General features: G+C 43.0%; 2 protein-coding genes across 3 annotated transcripts in view; both read right to left on the bottom strand.

The window, feature by feature from the left end:
- CMTR1 (cap methyltransferase 1) overlaps positions 1 to 442 on the bottom strand; it is a 28,587-nt gene extending 28,145 nt beyond the window's left edge. Inside the window, exon 1 of the mRNA XM_057370880.1 lies at positions 58 to 442. The gene's annotated coding sequence lies outside the window, so the exon portion shown is untranslated. The remainder of the gene's footprint in view (positions 1 to 57) is intronic.
- A 1,443-nt stretch (positions 443 to 1,885) lies between these two features.
- On the bottom strand, positions 1,886 to 16,642 carry RNF8 (ring finger protein 8). 2 transcript variants are annotated; one of them, XM_057370856.1, is made up of 8 exons: positions 16,489 to 16,642; positions 14,111 to 14,239; positions 11,816 to 12,556; positions 9,644 to 9,706; positions 9,173 to 9,262; positions 7,898 to 8,005; positions 6,727 to 6,931; positions 1,886 to 4,889 (listed from the first exon to the last, which is right to left on the bottom strand). In XM_057370856.1, exons 1-8 carry the CDS (start codon positions 16,576 to 16,578, stop codon positions 4,756 to 4,758), a joined length of 1,560 nt encoding a protein of 519 aa, XP_057226839.1. In that variant the 5' UTR covers positions 16,579 to 16,642; the 3' UTR covers positions 1,886 to 4,755. The 2 variants fall into 2 exon arrangements, with proteins under 2 accessions (XP_057226839.1, XP_057226848.1); XM_057370865.1 differs by having other exon boundaries at positions 4,794 to 4,889; positions 6,720 to 6,931.
- Between the last annotated feature and the right edge of the window lie 17 nt (positions 16,643 to 16,659).

The raw sequence follows: 16,659 nt of genomic DNA, 5'->3' as shown, positions 1-16,659 counted from the left end.
TCCTCTTCTCCAGGCTAAACACCCCCATCTCCSTCAGCCKCTCCTCACAGTACTTACCCTCCAGACCGTTCACCAGCTTCGCTGCCCTTCTCCGGCTTCTCAACCCCGTCGCACCGCCCGCTGCTCAGCCCCCGGTGCCAGAGGCCGAACCGAGACGCGCCTGCAGGCAGAGGGCGGGCGGCGGGCAGACCGCGGGAACCGCCGGCGGCCGCGCCCCGCGCTGCCCCACACACCACCGGGGCCAGCGGAGAGCGCCGAGCTGGAGCAGCCAACGCTGACGGTGGAAGCGGAGCAGGCGGGGGGCTGCGCAGCTCCGAGGCGCTCCCGAGTCCGAAGGGCTCCCGCTCGCAGGGCGCGGCGAGGGGAGGGCAGGGCAGGGAGCGAGGCCGCCGCCGCCGCTTTCGTTTCCCCGCTCGGACGCGGCGTCGGCACCGCCCCCGCCCCGCCCCTCCCCTGGCGCGGGGCCTCCCCGGCCGCCGGCGCGCGGCAGTGACCACCGCCCGCGCGCGCCCCCAGGGCCCGTCCTCGCCGGCGGGCGGCGGGCAGCCCCGGCTGAAAGCACACCGAAATTGTGGGTAAAACGCCACACACACTCAGTAATTTGTACATATATTGGATATGAAAATGTGTGCCTATCGTGTATGGTAGCGGAAGCTGGGATATTTAGCTTGGAGGACGCTGAGGGGTGACCTAATTGCTCTCTACAACTCCCCGAAAGGAGACTGTAGTCAGGCGGGGCTCAGCCTCTTCTCCCAGGCAACAGCAACAGGGCAAAAAGACACAGCCCCAAGCTGCGCCAGAAGAGGTTCAGGTTGGATATAWGGAGGTACTTCTCTACAGAAATGATGAYTAGACATGGGAATKGACTGCCCAAGGAGGTAGTGGAGGCAGTCCTGGAAAARTTCCTGGAGGCATTCAAGGAAAAACTGGACATGGCACTCAATGCCGTAGTCTAGTTGACATGATGGTGTTCAATCAAGGGTTGGATTCAATTATCTCAGAGGTCTTTTCCAGTCTTATCCTGAGAGCTGTCTTGTACTTTGCATTAAGCTTGAAATCTGGGGACATCCAGCTCAGCATACAGGCCTGGACACCCAGTCTCAAAAAARCAAAATATGGTAGTATCAAGAGACAGGAGGATCCCATTTGGGAAGTGTAACTCATGGTTATCTAGTTGCTACAAGGTATGTGTCTAAATAGTGGCAGGACAGAAGTAAGAGGAGGAGGAAGTAAAGCATTGACTAGTCAGAGCATACCTTYAGGAAAGGAAATCCACGCTTCACTTAAGGGGAGGGGGACACAGCTAGCTTATTAAACTGCCTGTTGCAAGTTCTGCACAGTTAAATTTGACAGTTGTTGCCAAGGCTCTGTAGCAGGATGCTCTGCCTGGAATGATAAAARCAACTTGAACAAGGCCTATTGGAAAAGCTGTCTGTGGTAACTGAAGAAGGGGTCATCRCAGTGATTTTGGTGTTGAATAATGCTAAAACCAGCCTGACTCATCAACCCCAAACATCCTGATAGTGAGATGAATATATGGTAGACCTGGTAAAATACCCAGATAAAGGAAAAAAACAAGTGATACTACTGAAAACTTACCTAAAGTTGTTAAGCTGACTCTGTTGGCCTTGAGACATATGATTGACATATGAGCTATATGACATATAAAGTCAGTAACTTTATACTATAAAAGCCCAGGGCAGGGTCTTCTGACATGCCCTGTCTTAGAGTGTAGGAGTGGAGATTCCTCATTTGACTGGGCATGCTGCTCAAGAGTACTCCTCATTGAGCTGAGCAAAAGAGATTTGCCCACAGTCATTGGTATGGGTGAATAACATCAATCTCTAGGTTTTCTCCTAGCTTTAATAAAATTGCTTTAAAACAATTGCTTTAATTTTGCATCACAGAGCACTCTAATACGTGTTCTAGCTCCTATACAGTGTAGTAAATAATTCTGATTAAGATATTTTTGTCCAATCATTATAATAAATCATATATATCAATRTATATGGTTTGCTGTCTTGAAAAATCCTCCAGGATAAAGTTGTATAAAGRTTCAATTACGCCTATATAATCCTTTACACATAAACCATCAACAGTCTGGGGCTAAGACTGSATCCAGCCACATCCAGAGTCCTCTCTGAGAAGGATTTTAGAAGGCAAGGGGGCCCTTTTCTGTACCTCGTGATTCAATGGGAGGGCTTCTTTAATAAACTTTGTCTGAAGCTCCAACTCTCACCTGTGACAGGCTCACCACACACGTGGTAGATTTTTCTTGCATGAGATTGTCAGATTGGACTCAGTCTTCACAGATCTGCATGAGTTAAACATCCATCTGTTATGGTCCTCTTCCACTAGCACCCCTCCCAGCTCTTCCACTGATGCTGACAACATATTGCTCTGACAGTGTTTAATTATCACACTCCCTGACAGCTGTATTCCAAGAGAAAAGARCAAATCTTGAACCTGCACCAAGCCTGCCATGCATCRTCTGTGACCAGCTCAGTTGTAACCTGTAATATGGAAGGGTTGCCACCCCAAGATGGTAACAGTTTAGGGCATAACATCTCCAAAGGCACATCCAAGTACAACCAAGTAGAAGAAGGGATCCAGATCTTAGAGCAAAGGAGAGCACACTGCTAGATATACAGAGCTGCTTTTGTCCGTGAGAAGGTTTTGTAAAATGAACAGTATTAATACTTAACCTCTTTCTGTGGACATTTACACATTGTGCACCTACCATTAAGAGCTGAAATGATTTGGGATATACCACTTAGATTCTTCATGTTCTAGTGAAAAAAGGACATACTCGGAAATCAAACCAAAGATTACCATTCTGTTACCAAGAGAAGCATTATCCTTCTCTGCAATATGCACCAATGTAAGAAAATAAATATGTATTTTGCAAAATKAAATGAGAGAGGAAGCACAGCAATATGAAAGAGATACAGACTAGAAGAATTTGCAGTCCTAGGTAACCAGATTATTTTCCTTCTACTCCACTTGATCAGGAATGCCTGTTYCACATCAGCCTATTCCATGAGCATTTTGAGGAATGCTCTTCTCTTGCACACTCTAGAAAGAATAGATTCACAAAAGAAACTTTCAAGAGCACATACAGAAAGTGAACATTAAAAGAGAAAGAAGAACATGGAAGATGTAATGTTTCCTTCACAAAAGAAACCTTTAACTAAAATTTTAAGCAAATTTCCTGGCCCACAGATCAGGGYTTCCCCTGCTTAAGTCCTACTGATTCAATCTGTCAGAATGCACTACTTCCTTAGGATAGCATTATCATTCATGCACCTTTTTAATGGGATCTTTTTTGGTGGAAGGTAAGATTGTAGCTATTAAATTAGTATTAGGGTAGTCACAGTCTAGTGGTTACCCAGATAACCACTGGGTTATCTTTTATCAGTTCCTGAATCCAAATCTTTCAAGTAACTTTAAAGTAGTCACACTCCTTACAGCAATCAAAACATGAAGCAAAGTCATTGAATGAGACAGTCTGTTTGCTCAAAGAAGTCTGAAGACAACTAGAATACATTCATCTCAGTGGCTGCACCAAGGAAGACAAATGCAGAAATGGATTTATATTTTCGTTCTTAAACAAAATAAATACAGAAACAAAAAAGKACAAAGAGCCAAAGATATACTACAGATGAGAAGGGCTTCCCCATCTCTTCTCGCAGTGTGACAGTCCTTTCCAGGTAACAGCTAAGTCAAAGTGTAAGTCTGGAATATGGAACTTGACAGACAAATACATGACAGGATGAGGCAAGACTTSATCTTGGGGACAAGTGATTTGCTGTGAGGGTAGTACAACCTACCGCTCAGTTATGTCTTGTAAACTATAAAATGAAGTGTTTCATTCTGTGCCTTGTGGTTGCTGCTTTCCTAAATTGCCAACAGGACATTTCAGTAATTTGGAGAGTAGCACACCTAAAGAGGTGGAGGTTCTTCTCTTTTTGCTGATTACATGTTTTTAAAATCATGGCTTAAAGTTTCTGGATGTGCTGCTTCTCAGTTCTAAAACACTTTATGCAAAAGCCTGAAGAGGGAACACACCAAAGACACTACATGAAAAGAACACTACACAAGGAATTCTGGAAGATGTAATCTCCATCCCTATCTAATGGAAAATGGGCTACATAAACAGAGCAAGCCAATGGCCAGCAGCTCAGTTTACAATGCACTTGCAGCCAACAGCGTCCGTATCCCACCCTTTACTACCTTTAGTGCAAAGGCCTGGGATGACTCTAGTTGCCATATGAAATTCAAGAAAAACACCCACACTGGCACTTTTTCCTGATATACCTATCTCCTACCTGTGGGTGGGGATGGCCAAGTTCTCAAAACACTTGGGACATTTCTTCTGCTGCCTGAAATAAGGGAAGCTGACGTACACATGTAAACATATCATTCACTAAGAAAAGGGCAATGATGCAATACAAACTATTACATTACACCGAGCGGGTCACAAGCTATCATGGAAGTTTAGGGTTCGTATGTCAATTAGCCAGCATAATGGCAGTCTGCTCTCTCACAAATGCAACTTTGTTTTAGAGATCAAGCTTCTGTACATTCATTCGGAAAATAAGATCCTTCTTCCAAATGCTGCTAGTTTACAACTCCAGCCTCTTCAYAGAGTCTCTCCTTCCAAGCGTCCAGTCCACTCCTCCAGCAGCAGTCAACAAAACACCATTAGGCTGGTTCTGGGCAGCACACAGGCAAATGAGCCTGCAGTAAGAGTGTTCAGGTAACATAGTAGCTTCCATTATAATGAGATTCTTCCCGAGAGTCCTCACTCTCACAACGGCTCATCGACAAGATGGAGTAGGTGGAAGAAGTGATACCACTGTCATTGTCTGTGGCTGGTTTCACCATCACTGCATTCAAAACATAGATAAAAAAGTTAACTGTGACCACTGTACCCACAAGTGCTAAATTACTAATTATCTTTGAAACTATATTATAGCTTCTGTCAGTCTGCAATAGGTCTTTCAAGCTGCAGGATATAGGCCTTTTGCTTTTCTGTTTTCAGCATAAAAGAACAAAGGTTTGGGAGTTATTTGTTTGCTTGTTTTCTTAAGTGTTCTAAAAGTGTTCTGTATGTCTTTTCCAATTAAGGTAACACACATAAGGAGGTGACATTCCCCATTCACAGGCACACAATTGGCAATAGAAGTGATTAACTATTACAGTGCCTTGCCAGGTAAGAGAGGGAAAGAAAAAATGTGGTAAGGGGCTCTCAAACAAGTAGTGACTGTTCAGGACATTTACAGCCTCATCAAAAGCTTCATCTGTTTAAGACTGCAAGCTCTCCTTCTGGTGCCTCTGCTAATAAGGCTCTTAGAAAGGTTTCCTGGGAAGCTCTGACAGCTTCTCAAGTGCCACTTGCAACATTATTCTTTTTTCAGCACGTATATTCTTCAGAATTAATTTTAAATAGATATCTGCATATCAATCAAAATGTTTCCATCACTGAACAAAAAGACACACAGAAACCATTTCACCTTCTAGCTGAAGCATGTCAGGGTGAATCYAAATGATTTCCTGCTCATAGTTATTTCTGAAGGTAAGCTGTGAACTCATTTGCTTTTTGTTCAAACAAGGATGAAGAACATTGGTTTTGCAATGATGGGCTCCAATAAAGGCACCCCTTCAGCTGGTGCCCATTAGCTACCTGATGAGACACTTCAGGGGTGCTGTGGCACTCCACAGACGCACACATTGCACAAGGGCTGCCTCAGCTCTACAGAGGTGAAAGCAATTCTCAAAGCTCAGCCTAGCAGCCTCTGAACAGTGCAGCATTTCCTGAGGAAATCAGACTAAGAGGGTTACATAAGTTATAATTTCAGGCTTGAACTAAAGCACTGCTTACTGATGTCATTCTMTATCACCGTGAAGTATCTGAAAAGTTTCAAAAGCACCTTTCTTTTGGTAAAAGGCCTGACACATTGCAAAATGAACGATGATGCACTCATCTCTATGAAGCGAAGAAAACAAGACAATTAAGGGAACACAGCAACAGAAGTTTAAGGAGAAGCCGGAAGACATTTACATTTTAGCACCTAGATACCAGTGTCAAGTGCTCTAGAAACAAATTTAGAAGAAGGAAGCAGGTTAGGAATAACCCATACTGGTGTTTTTMTTAAAGCCATCTCCATCATGCACACTGTTTTAGCAACAACTAGGCAATATGTGATGCCTGTAAGCCACAGTGGCTTTAATTCCACAAAAATAAATATGTCAGAGCAACTGTCAATCAGCCATACACTTACATGATATACCACTGTCCCTTTCAGGGATTTCCTACATAAATCTAGCACATGGAAAAGAATTCAGAGCTTCTCATCRGACCTGCTGAGTTTGGGTAATTATGTACTCCGTAGTTTAATCAAAAGTGCCTGGCAAATTTTTCAGGGACTGTTCTATATATTTTCCTTTTATTTAATGGTTTCTTTGAAAGAGCATAACCTTTAGCATGATTAAATTGTTCCAGCTAGACTGGGGAATTCATACTGAAGCCTTTTTCCAAAATTTGTATTAATTTTATTTTACTGTGCAGTAAAGCTCATCACTCAAGAGATCTCATTATTATTTTTCTAGAGTTTCTGCATCATTCCTCAAGCATCTTCTTGGTATATAGGTGCCAAAGAAAGCAGTACAAAATAGACAGAGAAAGRGATTGTACTTATCATGCCACATCCACCCACCTCTCACCTTTCCGCTCTCTGATAAGGGTCAGACGATGCTCTTTCATTTCCACATCCAGTTTTTCTACCATCCTGTTAATGCAGTTATCCAGCACCAGAGAGCGCGTCTTTGATTTGATCTCCTGTCTGCAGATGGGGCACTCCACTTTACGCTGYGTCCACTGATCGATACAGTAGGAGCAGAAGCTGTGTGCACAGTTCAGTGTGACCGCCTGTGGAATTCAGCAGAAGGATACTGGTCACAGCATGCTCACACATGCACTGTAAAGCGAAAACATACTGAATACAGGGAATATTAGGTGAGTACTTTGTATAAGCAAAGGGACTAGAGAGCCCAAAGCCTTTGTGTGTGTGCAGTGGTCACACACACACAAACTCTCCCATGCTAGAGCTCAGGCCACTTTTACAAGTCAGTTAATGGAGCAATGCACTGTCATAGCAAGTCAGAAACAGACAAAATGTATTAATTTTACTACAAATGTCCCCARTTTGAAAAGGATAAATTATGGAAAAACTCAGATACTGCAGGATAGCATCTTAATATATGGAGAAAYCAGAAATTAAAATTTCAGCTAGCTAGCTCTTGAGCCATTATAACAAGGCTAACACATCAGGTTTCCCATAGTAAAAAAGAATGCAATGAAACTAAAGTTGTAGCAAAATATGAAAAAAATAAGAGTCTACGTGTCCGGCATAGCCTATTATATTTAGAATCAAATTAAAACAGGCCAATTTCCCAAAGAAAGTGTTTTWATGAACAATATGAACAGCTCAGGACTTGATTGAATATTGTACCTCTCTTCTTATTATAACCTCTTCATATATCTCAACCTCAAACAGGCCAACTCTAGTCAGTTTAAACCAAGATCCACTGCAAAATAATTCTTCTCCAAGCAGCTGTCAGCAGCAACTCAGAGCACCAGTTCAAAAATCCACACAAGTGCTCCAAACTTAYGTGCCTTTTAGGAAAAGCCCTCATATATATGCAGGTAAAGACATTAAAGCTGAATTTGCTGTCCAGAAGAGTCAGGGCAGACAGAATAGATTTCTGGATCAACCCTTTCCCGTAACAACTCACTGTGGGTCTGTTGGGACTGTTAAAGTAGTGAAGCAAAGAAAAAGGCTTAAATATTGCTTCAATTTTTTTTTACTGGCAAACCATACAAGCTTAAACATACCTCAATGAAGTGCTCAGAACAGATTGTGCACTGCAACTCATTCTCCAACACATCATTCATCTGATTCAACACCTCTTCTTTTTGGGCTCTCACTTTTTCCTTCTCCTCCTAGTGGAAAAGTGCATGGTTGTRTATCAGCAAAGAATAAGGTTTTAGTCAATTGGCAGGAAGTGTGTGTGCAGGAGAAGAAAATCATACTGCAAATCTCCACATGTCAAGTGGAGTGGGTATCTATTATATACCCAGGTCTGTAGTGTCTCTCCTCTTTGTACTCTAAGCAGTATTGAGAATATTCCCACCCACTACAGAGAACTTAGAAGAACAGCAACTGTTACCAAAATTCYCTTCAGCCCAAAGGAACTATCAGCTGATCAATCTTTTCAGAATCTTTTTCAACCTGGGAAGTTTGGCTTTAATCAAGAGTTTTTTTGATGTTTGATATAAAAAGCAAAACACCCAATAGACAAAACACCTTAAATGTTAAAAAAAAAAGGAAGCATTAAAGTTTAAAACATTTAGTTGCATTTAACAGCCCAATAATATTTTTCTTAGATTACTAAGGGTTAAATTGGGCTGATTTGGCTACTCTATCTTCTAAAAAGAACAGGAAAAAAAAAAATCTTCTAACTGAAGCCATAATTGAAATAGCAACAGATTTCCAAAGATGACATTAAAAAAAAAAAGAAGAAGAAAACTGTCAGTGGTGGATAATTTCCAAAAGTAAGACACAGGAAAGGATCTCCTTAATTATTTTCCATTCACCACTTTGCATCAAGGACAGTAAGAACAGTGGCTTATTCATTATTCAAATTCCATGTTGCTTCAGTCCTACACTGCCTTACAGAACTGCTGTCACACTGCAGTTTACTTGAATGCCCTTTAACTGAAAACAAAGCACCTCACTTTTCAAACACTTTTGGTTGGTCAGTCAGTTTATTTCCTGCTGTTTATGATTTAGGTTTTATTTTGTTTGTTTTTTAMAGAAAGGGGCAATGGGCCCTCTTCTCTTCCATAATAAACAGTTCAGATGCTTTGGACTTCCTTTATCGTGGAGAAAGATCTAGTAACAACTGTTCAACACTAATTTATGAAAAGCACAAGGTGCTTCCCTTACCCAYTGCTGGAAAGCAGAGTCCACTGCCACCCCACAACACCAAAATTTTGCACTACAGGAGGCCACGCAGAGTCAAGCCAAACGTTAAATAAACCATTCCCTCTGCTGCAGCATATCATGTTTCATTTATGAATAAAACTAAGAATGCACTTATTCCTTACCTTGGTTTCTTCCAGCTCTTTATTCTTGGCTTGAATAATCTCCTCAAAATCTTTTTTACTACGATTCAGTTCTTCCATCAAAGCACGATGCTGTAACAATACCATTCCAGAAGTCATAAAAGTGCTATCATAAGCTATCCTATTAAAGATACATGGTCACAGTCATAAGGTTCAGCATACTCATTTCTCCTAATCTCCTCTTAGAAGAGCAACATATATGAGTTCAGATGTTAAGGCAGTATATCCTTACATATATCCTTCCTATAACTGGAATATACTGCCAGTTACTTATGACCTTCGTAGTGCCATCACACTTTGCATTCCCTCTCCCAGGTTACCCTTCCATTTCAGTCAGATTTTACAGTCACCTAAGGCAAAAGCCTTGTCTTCTACCAAGAGACCACAGCACTTAGGAATATTTAAATATCCAAGTTACACAGTTAGACCAAACCTATACTCATAACCACTTGCCTCTTGCAGGACCTGGGCCAGCTGCTCCTTCAGATTGTCTTCCCCTTGTTGCCACTTTTCTCCCTGGGTGGGATAAGAAACGAAAAAAAAAAGATGACTTGAAGAACATAAGAGACAGAAAGCTCCTACTCTGGACACTACCTTTAGAGGATATGCTTAAAGAAACAACACTGGTTTTCAGCAAACTGCAAGACGTTCCACTCTAGTACTGTAGGTGTGTCAGAGAAATTATCATTTACTGAGAAGAGTTAAAATGGATATAACATTTGCAGTTCCATATTTAGAATACCTCTATATTATTCTAGCTCTAAAGGCACCAGCATGTTTATAGAAGCAAAGTGTTCAGTAACTGCTTAAAAGCTGCAACTCTATCTTTGAGCACATTCAAAGAGGTCGGAGATATCTAAAGCTCCAGGTAAACTTCCCATTGTTTCTAAGGATACAATTCCATACTTTGTCTACTTCTGGTACTGTTACCTTGCTTTAAAGACTTTAAAGGAACTGACAAATTATTAAACTCACTCCAAGATGAATCCTTACTTTCTTTAAACCAGATTTTGTGCAGTCTCAAGTTCGAGCAGATTTTAGTCTGCTACCAAAAAAGCTACTTATCACATACACTTATTGCTTAAAGGTACTTACAGATTATCAGGAAGATTTTTTTGAATATATGAAAAAAATCTGCCTCCCTACAGGGATTAAGGCATGCAATAATTCATTGCTTGTAAAGACAGTGCATTTGCCATGCAAACTGGACATTATTTCAGCCACATACAGAAAGAAATTCACACTTGAAGTTATTACTTTTCAACCTGTCCTCTCCATAACCACAATAGATCAGGCAAAGACTTTCATTTTTTCCTTAAAAACAGGCTTCTCTACCAACTGAAATGCTTTATTTTGCACCTTTTTCCAAATTCCCCATGCAGCCAAATCCCTTCTCTCTTGGCACTTTCTTTTGGTACAGGTACTGTGCTACATACTAAGTTAAGTATTTCCACAAAAATTTTAGCAGGGGTGTTGTGGGTTAAGGTTTCTCCTTTTGTTTCCTTTCTTGGGGAATTTTCTTTCCCATTTTGTTGCTGGGATACACTGATTGCCGAGTCATTCTTTTGATGGCTGGGCCATTGGGGAAGACAAAAGAACCCACCCAAAGGGCACTCCTCCTGCCTGGCAATTTTTTTCCCCTCTCTTTGGAGAGAGGGAAGTTCTAGGGGGAGTTTTAGGCTCTGGGAAGGCGCGCGCTTGTGTGTGTGTGTGTGTCTGTGTGTGTGTATGTGTGTGTGTGTGTGTGTGTGTGTGTGTGTCTGTGTCTGTGTGTGTGTGGGGCGGGAGGTAGCTTCACTTCCTGCCTTGCTTGGCTCAGGGGAGGACAATGGACCTGCTGCTGCAGAATCCAGCGTCTCCGGTCATCGGTTCCTGTTTGCTGCACTGTGATCTTCTGCCCCCCCATCCCGTGCCTTGCTGGGAACCCTTGAGATTCCAGCTGCAGTGGTCGAGTTCTGCTGCATCCCGTCTGCAGCCGCGGGATTCTGCTCGTCTCTTTGCTCATCTGGCCATTCTGAGGTTTCTTGCTGTCCAGAGGAGCACAAAGATCGGCGTTTTCCCCTGTGAGTTTGCAGAGGAACCTTTTCTCCACTCATCTCTGCCGGTTTGTGTCCACCATTGGCCACGCGGGAGATCTGAACCAGCCGGGACCCGCGGCACAGCGCCCCCTGCAGCCGCCGGGGAATCATCGCACCCGCCCTGCCCGGCCGGGAGCCAACAGCACCCCTGCCGGCTGGGACTGTAACTGCACCAAAGGGGAGGGTGTGTCTGTGTGAGGCTGTCATTGGGTTTGTGGGTGGGTTGGTTGTTGCTATTGTTACTGTTACTTGTTTCACCTTGTTATACACATTAGCAAAAACTGTTACTACCTTTTACCCATATTCTTGCCTRAAAGCCTGTGATTTTCAAAGCTACAATAATTTGGAGGGAAGGGAGGTYATATCCACCATCCAAGGGGGGTCCCTGCCTTCATTGGCAAACACTTGTCTTTCAAACCAAGACAAGGGGTAATTCACACAAACACTATTTATGTTACTTTACAGTTCAGGTATTTTGAATCAATGTCTTATACAACACATTCCATAGAAGTAAAGACATAGGTCAAAATTATTACCACTATTATACCTCTAGCTTCTGCTGCTCTTTACAGAATGTCCTCTCCAGCTCTTCCACCTGCTGCTGTTGATGCTCTTGTTCCATGCACAGTTGGTTCTGCAACTCCTGGAGCTCCTGTTCCATGACYAGGATCTCCTTCTGATCACACTTCCTGTGCTTCTGCTTCACATTCAGAACTGCAGTCTGCTTCTCCTGCAATTTGACCTTTAATTTCATTGTATCTACTAGAGACTTCCTCAACATTTTCAAGCCAGTCCATGACTCTGCAAGACCAGAGCTTTTCTGGTCCTTTTGAGGGACAGACAGAGCTTTCTTGGAGTGAACAGGGCTATCATGCACTGGACCACTATCCCCCTCACTGTGTCCACAAGAAGGCAGCATGACATCCATCTTCTCAGTTACTCGTCTGGCCTCTTCTACCCGTTCCCATGATTTATCCAAAGGTTCATTGTCACAGGCTACCCTGTCTCTTTTGCATCTGGAGTTTGAGGGGCCTTCTGATCCAGATGTCTCCAATTCCTCCAAATTAAATTTACGTTTCATTCTTGAACTCTTAGCTTTCCCCAGGTCACTTCTCTGGGCTAAAAAGGGTCTAATTTTCTCCCATTCCTCTTTAATTACTTCATACTCATACTCAGCAGTCTCTCTGTTTTCCAAAGGCACTCCCAACTGGATACGGTCTCCTTCAGAAATAGGATAGACTTTTGATGGATCCAGGCGTTGTTTGTTAAGCCAGACTCCATTTAGACTCTGCCAATAAACACAGAATCACCAAAATTTAACAGGTAGTTACAGAGTCCTCTGCAAGTTATTTCTGGCTATTGTAAACACAACCAACCTCTTCAGTGTTTTAATCAGAACCAGCCACCTCTTTAAATAAACCTTGCAATATCCAATTTATTGGCTCAGTGTKCCACTGATTACAGCTACTGCATTGTATCATTTACTGCACATTATTCATGCATTGCAGATTTTGTGTACAAGCACCGAGAAAACATTTTGACATATGTGCTTGTGCAGAAGGAAAAGAAGGAACTCTGAAGGGAAAAAAAAAACTGCACAAAAAAAACTGCACAAAAAAACTGCACTTCAGAAATAAAAACTAACCAATAAAAAGACTGCCATAGATCATTGTCAAGAACATAGAATACTGCAGTAATTATTCTTGACAATTAATGTTACCTGAAATTCCAGGGGGAAAAAAAGGAAAGAAAAAGAAGCATTGGTTATATTCCTTGAAGAAAACAAAATAACATTTTCCATCAATACAAGAAGAATATAAGGAAGAAGGAAAATATTCTAGAGATAATGTTCAAAGCACAAAAAGGGTTTTAAAATTAGCTCAATAAATAGTTTTCAAAACCAGGAAAACTGATCTGYGCTCACAAGGAACTGCAGAAACATTAGGAACTGACATACCTCAAAGAGAGTCAATGAAACAAGCTGATCAACTGGTCAACAGCAGTAATAGAGAGGAAGTGTTAATAGTTAATCTATGGTAGATGTTTCCTATCATGCAGTAACATGTTTTCAAGTTTATATGTCTATTGTTTAAAAGCAGTGTAATTTTAATAGCAGCCATTCCACTCCTTTCAGACTAATCTGCTGCTGGCCCAAACATCCTTCAAATCTAGATGAYGCGTTGAACATTTTTGTTCTACCAGTAGTGTTTTAAAGCAAATTACTCATTTTACAGTTTTCAGACTGAATCAGAAAGTGAAGGATCACGATATAAAAGAACAGGTTATTGTAGTTAAAGTGAGATCTAAGTGGGGACTCTGATCTCAACTTTTTATTCTAATCAGCTAAGAAGAACTTTCAGAAGAAACTCATTCGAAYACAAATTGAAGCATGGTTGTTCTAAACCAGATTCTTGTTGAAGTTGATTTTAATTAAAGCAATTGTGTCATTACAATAAAGAGCTGCACTTTTATCCTTTCATTAGCACTRCAAGAACATTATCCTTTTGAAGTATAAAATCCTATGCCAAAATTCATAGGATTTTTTAAAGAAAGTGACATAGAACAGGCTCACAGACTGTAAAGTGCCCTTGGCAAGGCCACAATGGTCTGAAAAATGCTAAACCAAAAGGTGGATCTACACACAGAAAGTAATATAGTTTGCATCCCAACTGCAGCAGACTGAAGTTTCCTCCTGGAAGTGCACAACAGGCAAGAYACATTCTCATGGACCTTCTATCACACTTGTATCATACTGTATCATAGCCCATACATTGCTGGATCCCAAACAATAGATTCTTTTCARTGAATCTCAGAGTACAAGGTCTTCAATCAGTCTCTGTACCTTGTTATCCTTGACAGTCCAYTGGCCTTCTGCATTCTGCTGGAAGACGCAGTGCTTACGAGAGATCATCAAGGGACAGGTTTTTGACACCAGCTGGTACGTGATATCTAATCCTCGGCCTATAGTCACCTAAAAATAAAGTAGTTTAGTAACTGCAATCAGYAATGACATGGTAAATTCAGTTTACATAACTTCAATTAAAGTACAGCAAAACTCTAGATCAAAATCCAATAATTATTTCCAAAGAGTCTGGCAAAATATGATTTTTTTCATTTAAATTCAAGAGTAGATAGAAAATGRAAGCTTACAAAGTTTGAAGTATTATCTTTCTCTCCCACTGAAGAAAATTTTATTTCTCTGAGGCACATTACAGCCTTAGTTTCACAGAAATCTTCCTCAGCAGCAGGGCTGCTCAAAGCCACTCACCCACCTTATTCATTATCTACCCAAGCACCATTTCTTCAAACCAGCACTATTGTGTGTGTCTCAAGATTACTTCTTACCCTCTTCWTTTGCTAGTTGCATTTGTTCAACTGTTTGTGAACAAGAAAGATATAGGAAAAAATAGCCCAGAAAACTGCCATCAAAAAAGTGCACACTCAACATTGCCCTAAATACATGACACTTTTGTAAACCACACCGTCAGTCTTATGGCTCAGAATCTAAGCCCCACCATAACCAGTAGTGAAAGTGATCTAAATAATTGCATTAGATTCTAATGCTATCTTCTGGAAGAAGGGACATAATTTAATTGTACCATTCCACAGTATCTTATTAAATCTGATCTAATTTCAGATTGCCATTTMAAGCACATCCCTGCTCTCCCTCCCTCTGCTGCCTCCTCTGCCTTCTCTTAATTCATCTGTGCATTACCTGAGCAGGTCTCACCTTGAGTTTAAGAACTCAGACTCCCATGTTATAACCAAAGGCAACGAAGCAAACTAAGATGACAAAAGCAAACTTAACTACATGGGCACCTACCTCTAAAATATTTCATATATTTTAGTGTTCTGTCAGCATGGCTTGCATATGTAAGAGGCACRGTGACTAGGGTGGATAAAGACTCCCCTCTTCATGGGGATTCAAACATACGTTCAGCTTTGCACTGGTCCCTGCATGGCATCCTCAGGGCCTGGTCACACACATCTGCAAGGCCTCACACACCAATGAGTGAGACCACACAGGACCAGTCACAAAACTCCTCCTTGATCAAGTTCACTCAGCAAAGAGGGGTCCACTCTCCTGCTGGAGTTCCGTGCTGCCCACAGCAATACCAGCAAGTCACAGCACATCCCCACACCTTAGCCGTGTCCTTTAGCACCGAAGTGGTCACAGCACCAAGCCTGAGAAGGTTCAACAAGTGTTTGGACAACACTCTCAGGCATGTGGTGTGATTCTTGGGGCTGTCCTGCRCAGATTCAGGAACTGGACCCAATGATCCTCATGGGTCCCTTTCAACTCAGAATATTCTGTGACTATGATTTAAATCCCCAGAAAACTCAGTTTGTGCTCTGTGGCCTGGCACACCTGCACCACCAGGATCCTGTCAGCTTTCCTGCAGCCTGTGAAAACCACTGTGTAGGTAATCAGAGCAGCAATACCCCAAACTGGATTCTCTGCATAATTATCAGAGCCCTGGCTGCAAGTTCTCCAGATGTATTACCTCCAGTCCTTCACTAAGCACACCTGCACACCTCAGGACTTCAAATCCACGATGGGAGAGTATCCGTTTGGTTAGCGATGGGTGCCTTTTTGCGATGTGTGAGCACAAAGGAGTTGGCCACMGCATCACCCTCACCATCTACCTGCCTGGTTTTGACCACCAGAACAGCAATCCTCTTACACTGCCCCAAGCTCACCACACGTGTTTGCCTGCTGGATTTTAGAGAGGAGTGCCGGGGCCCATTTTTCAATTCAAAAACACGATCGCTGAAAAAACGCGATTTCATTTACATCTGAATACCTTAGGCCTTATGGACTCTTAACCTCACCAAAACATCGCGTTGTTATTTAGCCAACTAACTCCCTCCGTCCTCGCTTACTTTACCGTCACGCGAAGAACTCTTATCTAAATACGACATAGAGTTCATCGATATGAACAAGCGAAGGCTTGGCCAAGGCGACTCCAGTGCCGGGTCCAGCCCCGCCCTCCCTGGCGCGTTACCGGGGCTGAGCGGGGCCCGCTCCGGCTGGGCCTCTCCGAACAGCCCCGAACGGCGGCTGCTCCCGAGGCGGGACGAGGCGCTGCTTTCCCCTCCTGGGAAACACTATAAGGAACGAGACCCCCGACACAATGCGCTCCGAGGGTCGCTCGCCCGCTGCTCCGAGGGCCGTGCCCACCCGCCCGCTCCGAGGGCCCAGAGCCCGGCGCGGCTCACCTGCGTGCCGGCCTCCAGCAGGAGCCAGTCGCAGCTGGCCCCGACCCGGCGGAGGCACCAGGCCAGGCGCGGCGCCCCACGCACCGCCATGGCGCCCGCCCGCTGCGATCGTCGGGAGCGATCGCTGAGCAGCGGCGGGGACGGCGCTCGCACGGGACGGAACGGGGCGGG

This window comes from Malurus melanocephalus, unplaced genomic scaffold, assembly GCF_030028575.1.
Source record: "Malurus melanocephalus ecotype Western Australia unplaced genomic scaffold, MMel_1.1 scaffold_5, whole genome shotgun sequence".
Classification (NCBI taxonomy): Eukaryota; Metazoa; Chordata; class Aves; order Passeriformes; family Maluridae; genus Malurus; species Malurus melanocephalus.
This window is presented reverse-complemented; position numbering and strand designations above follow the sequence as displayed.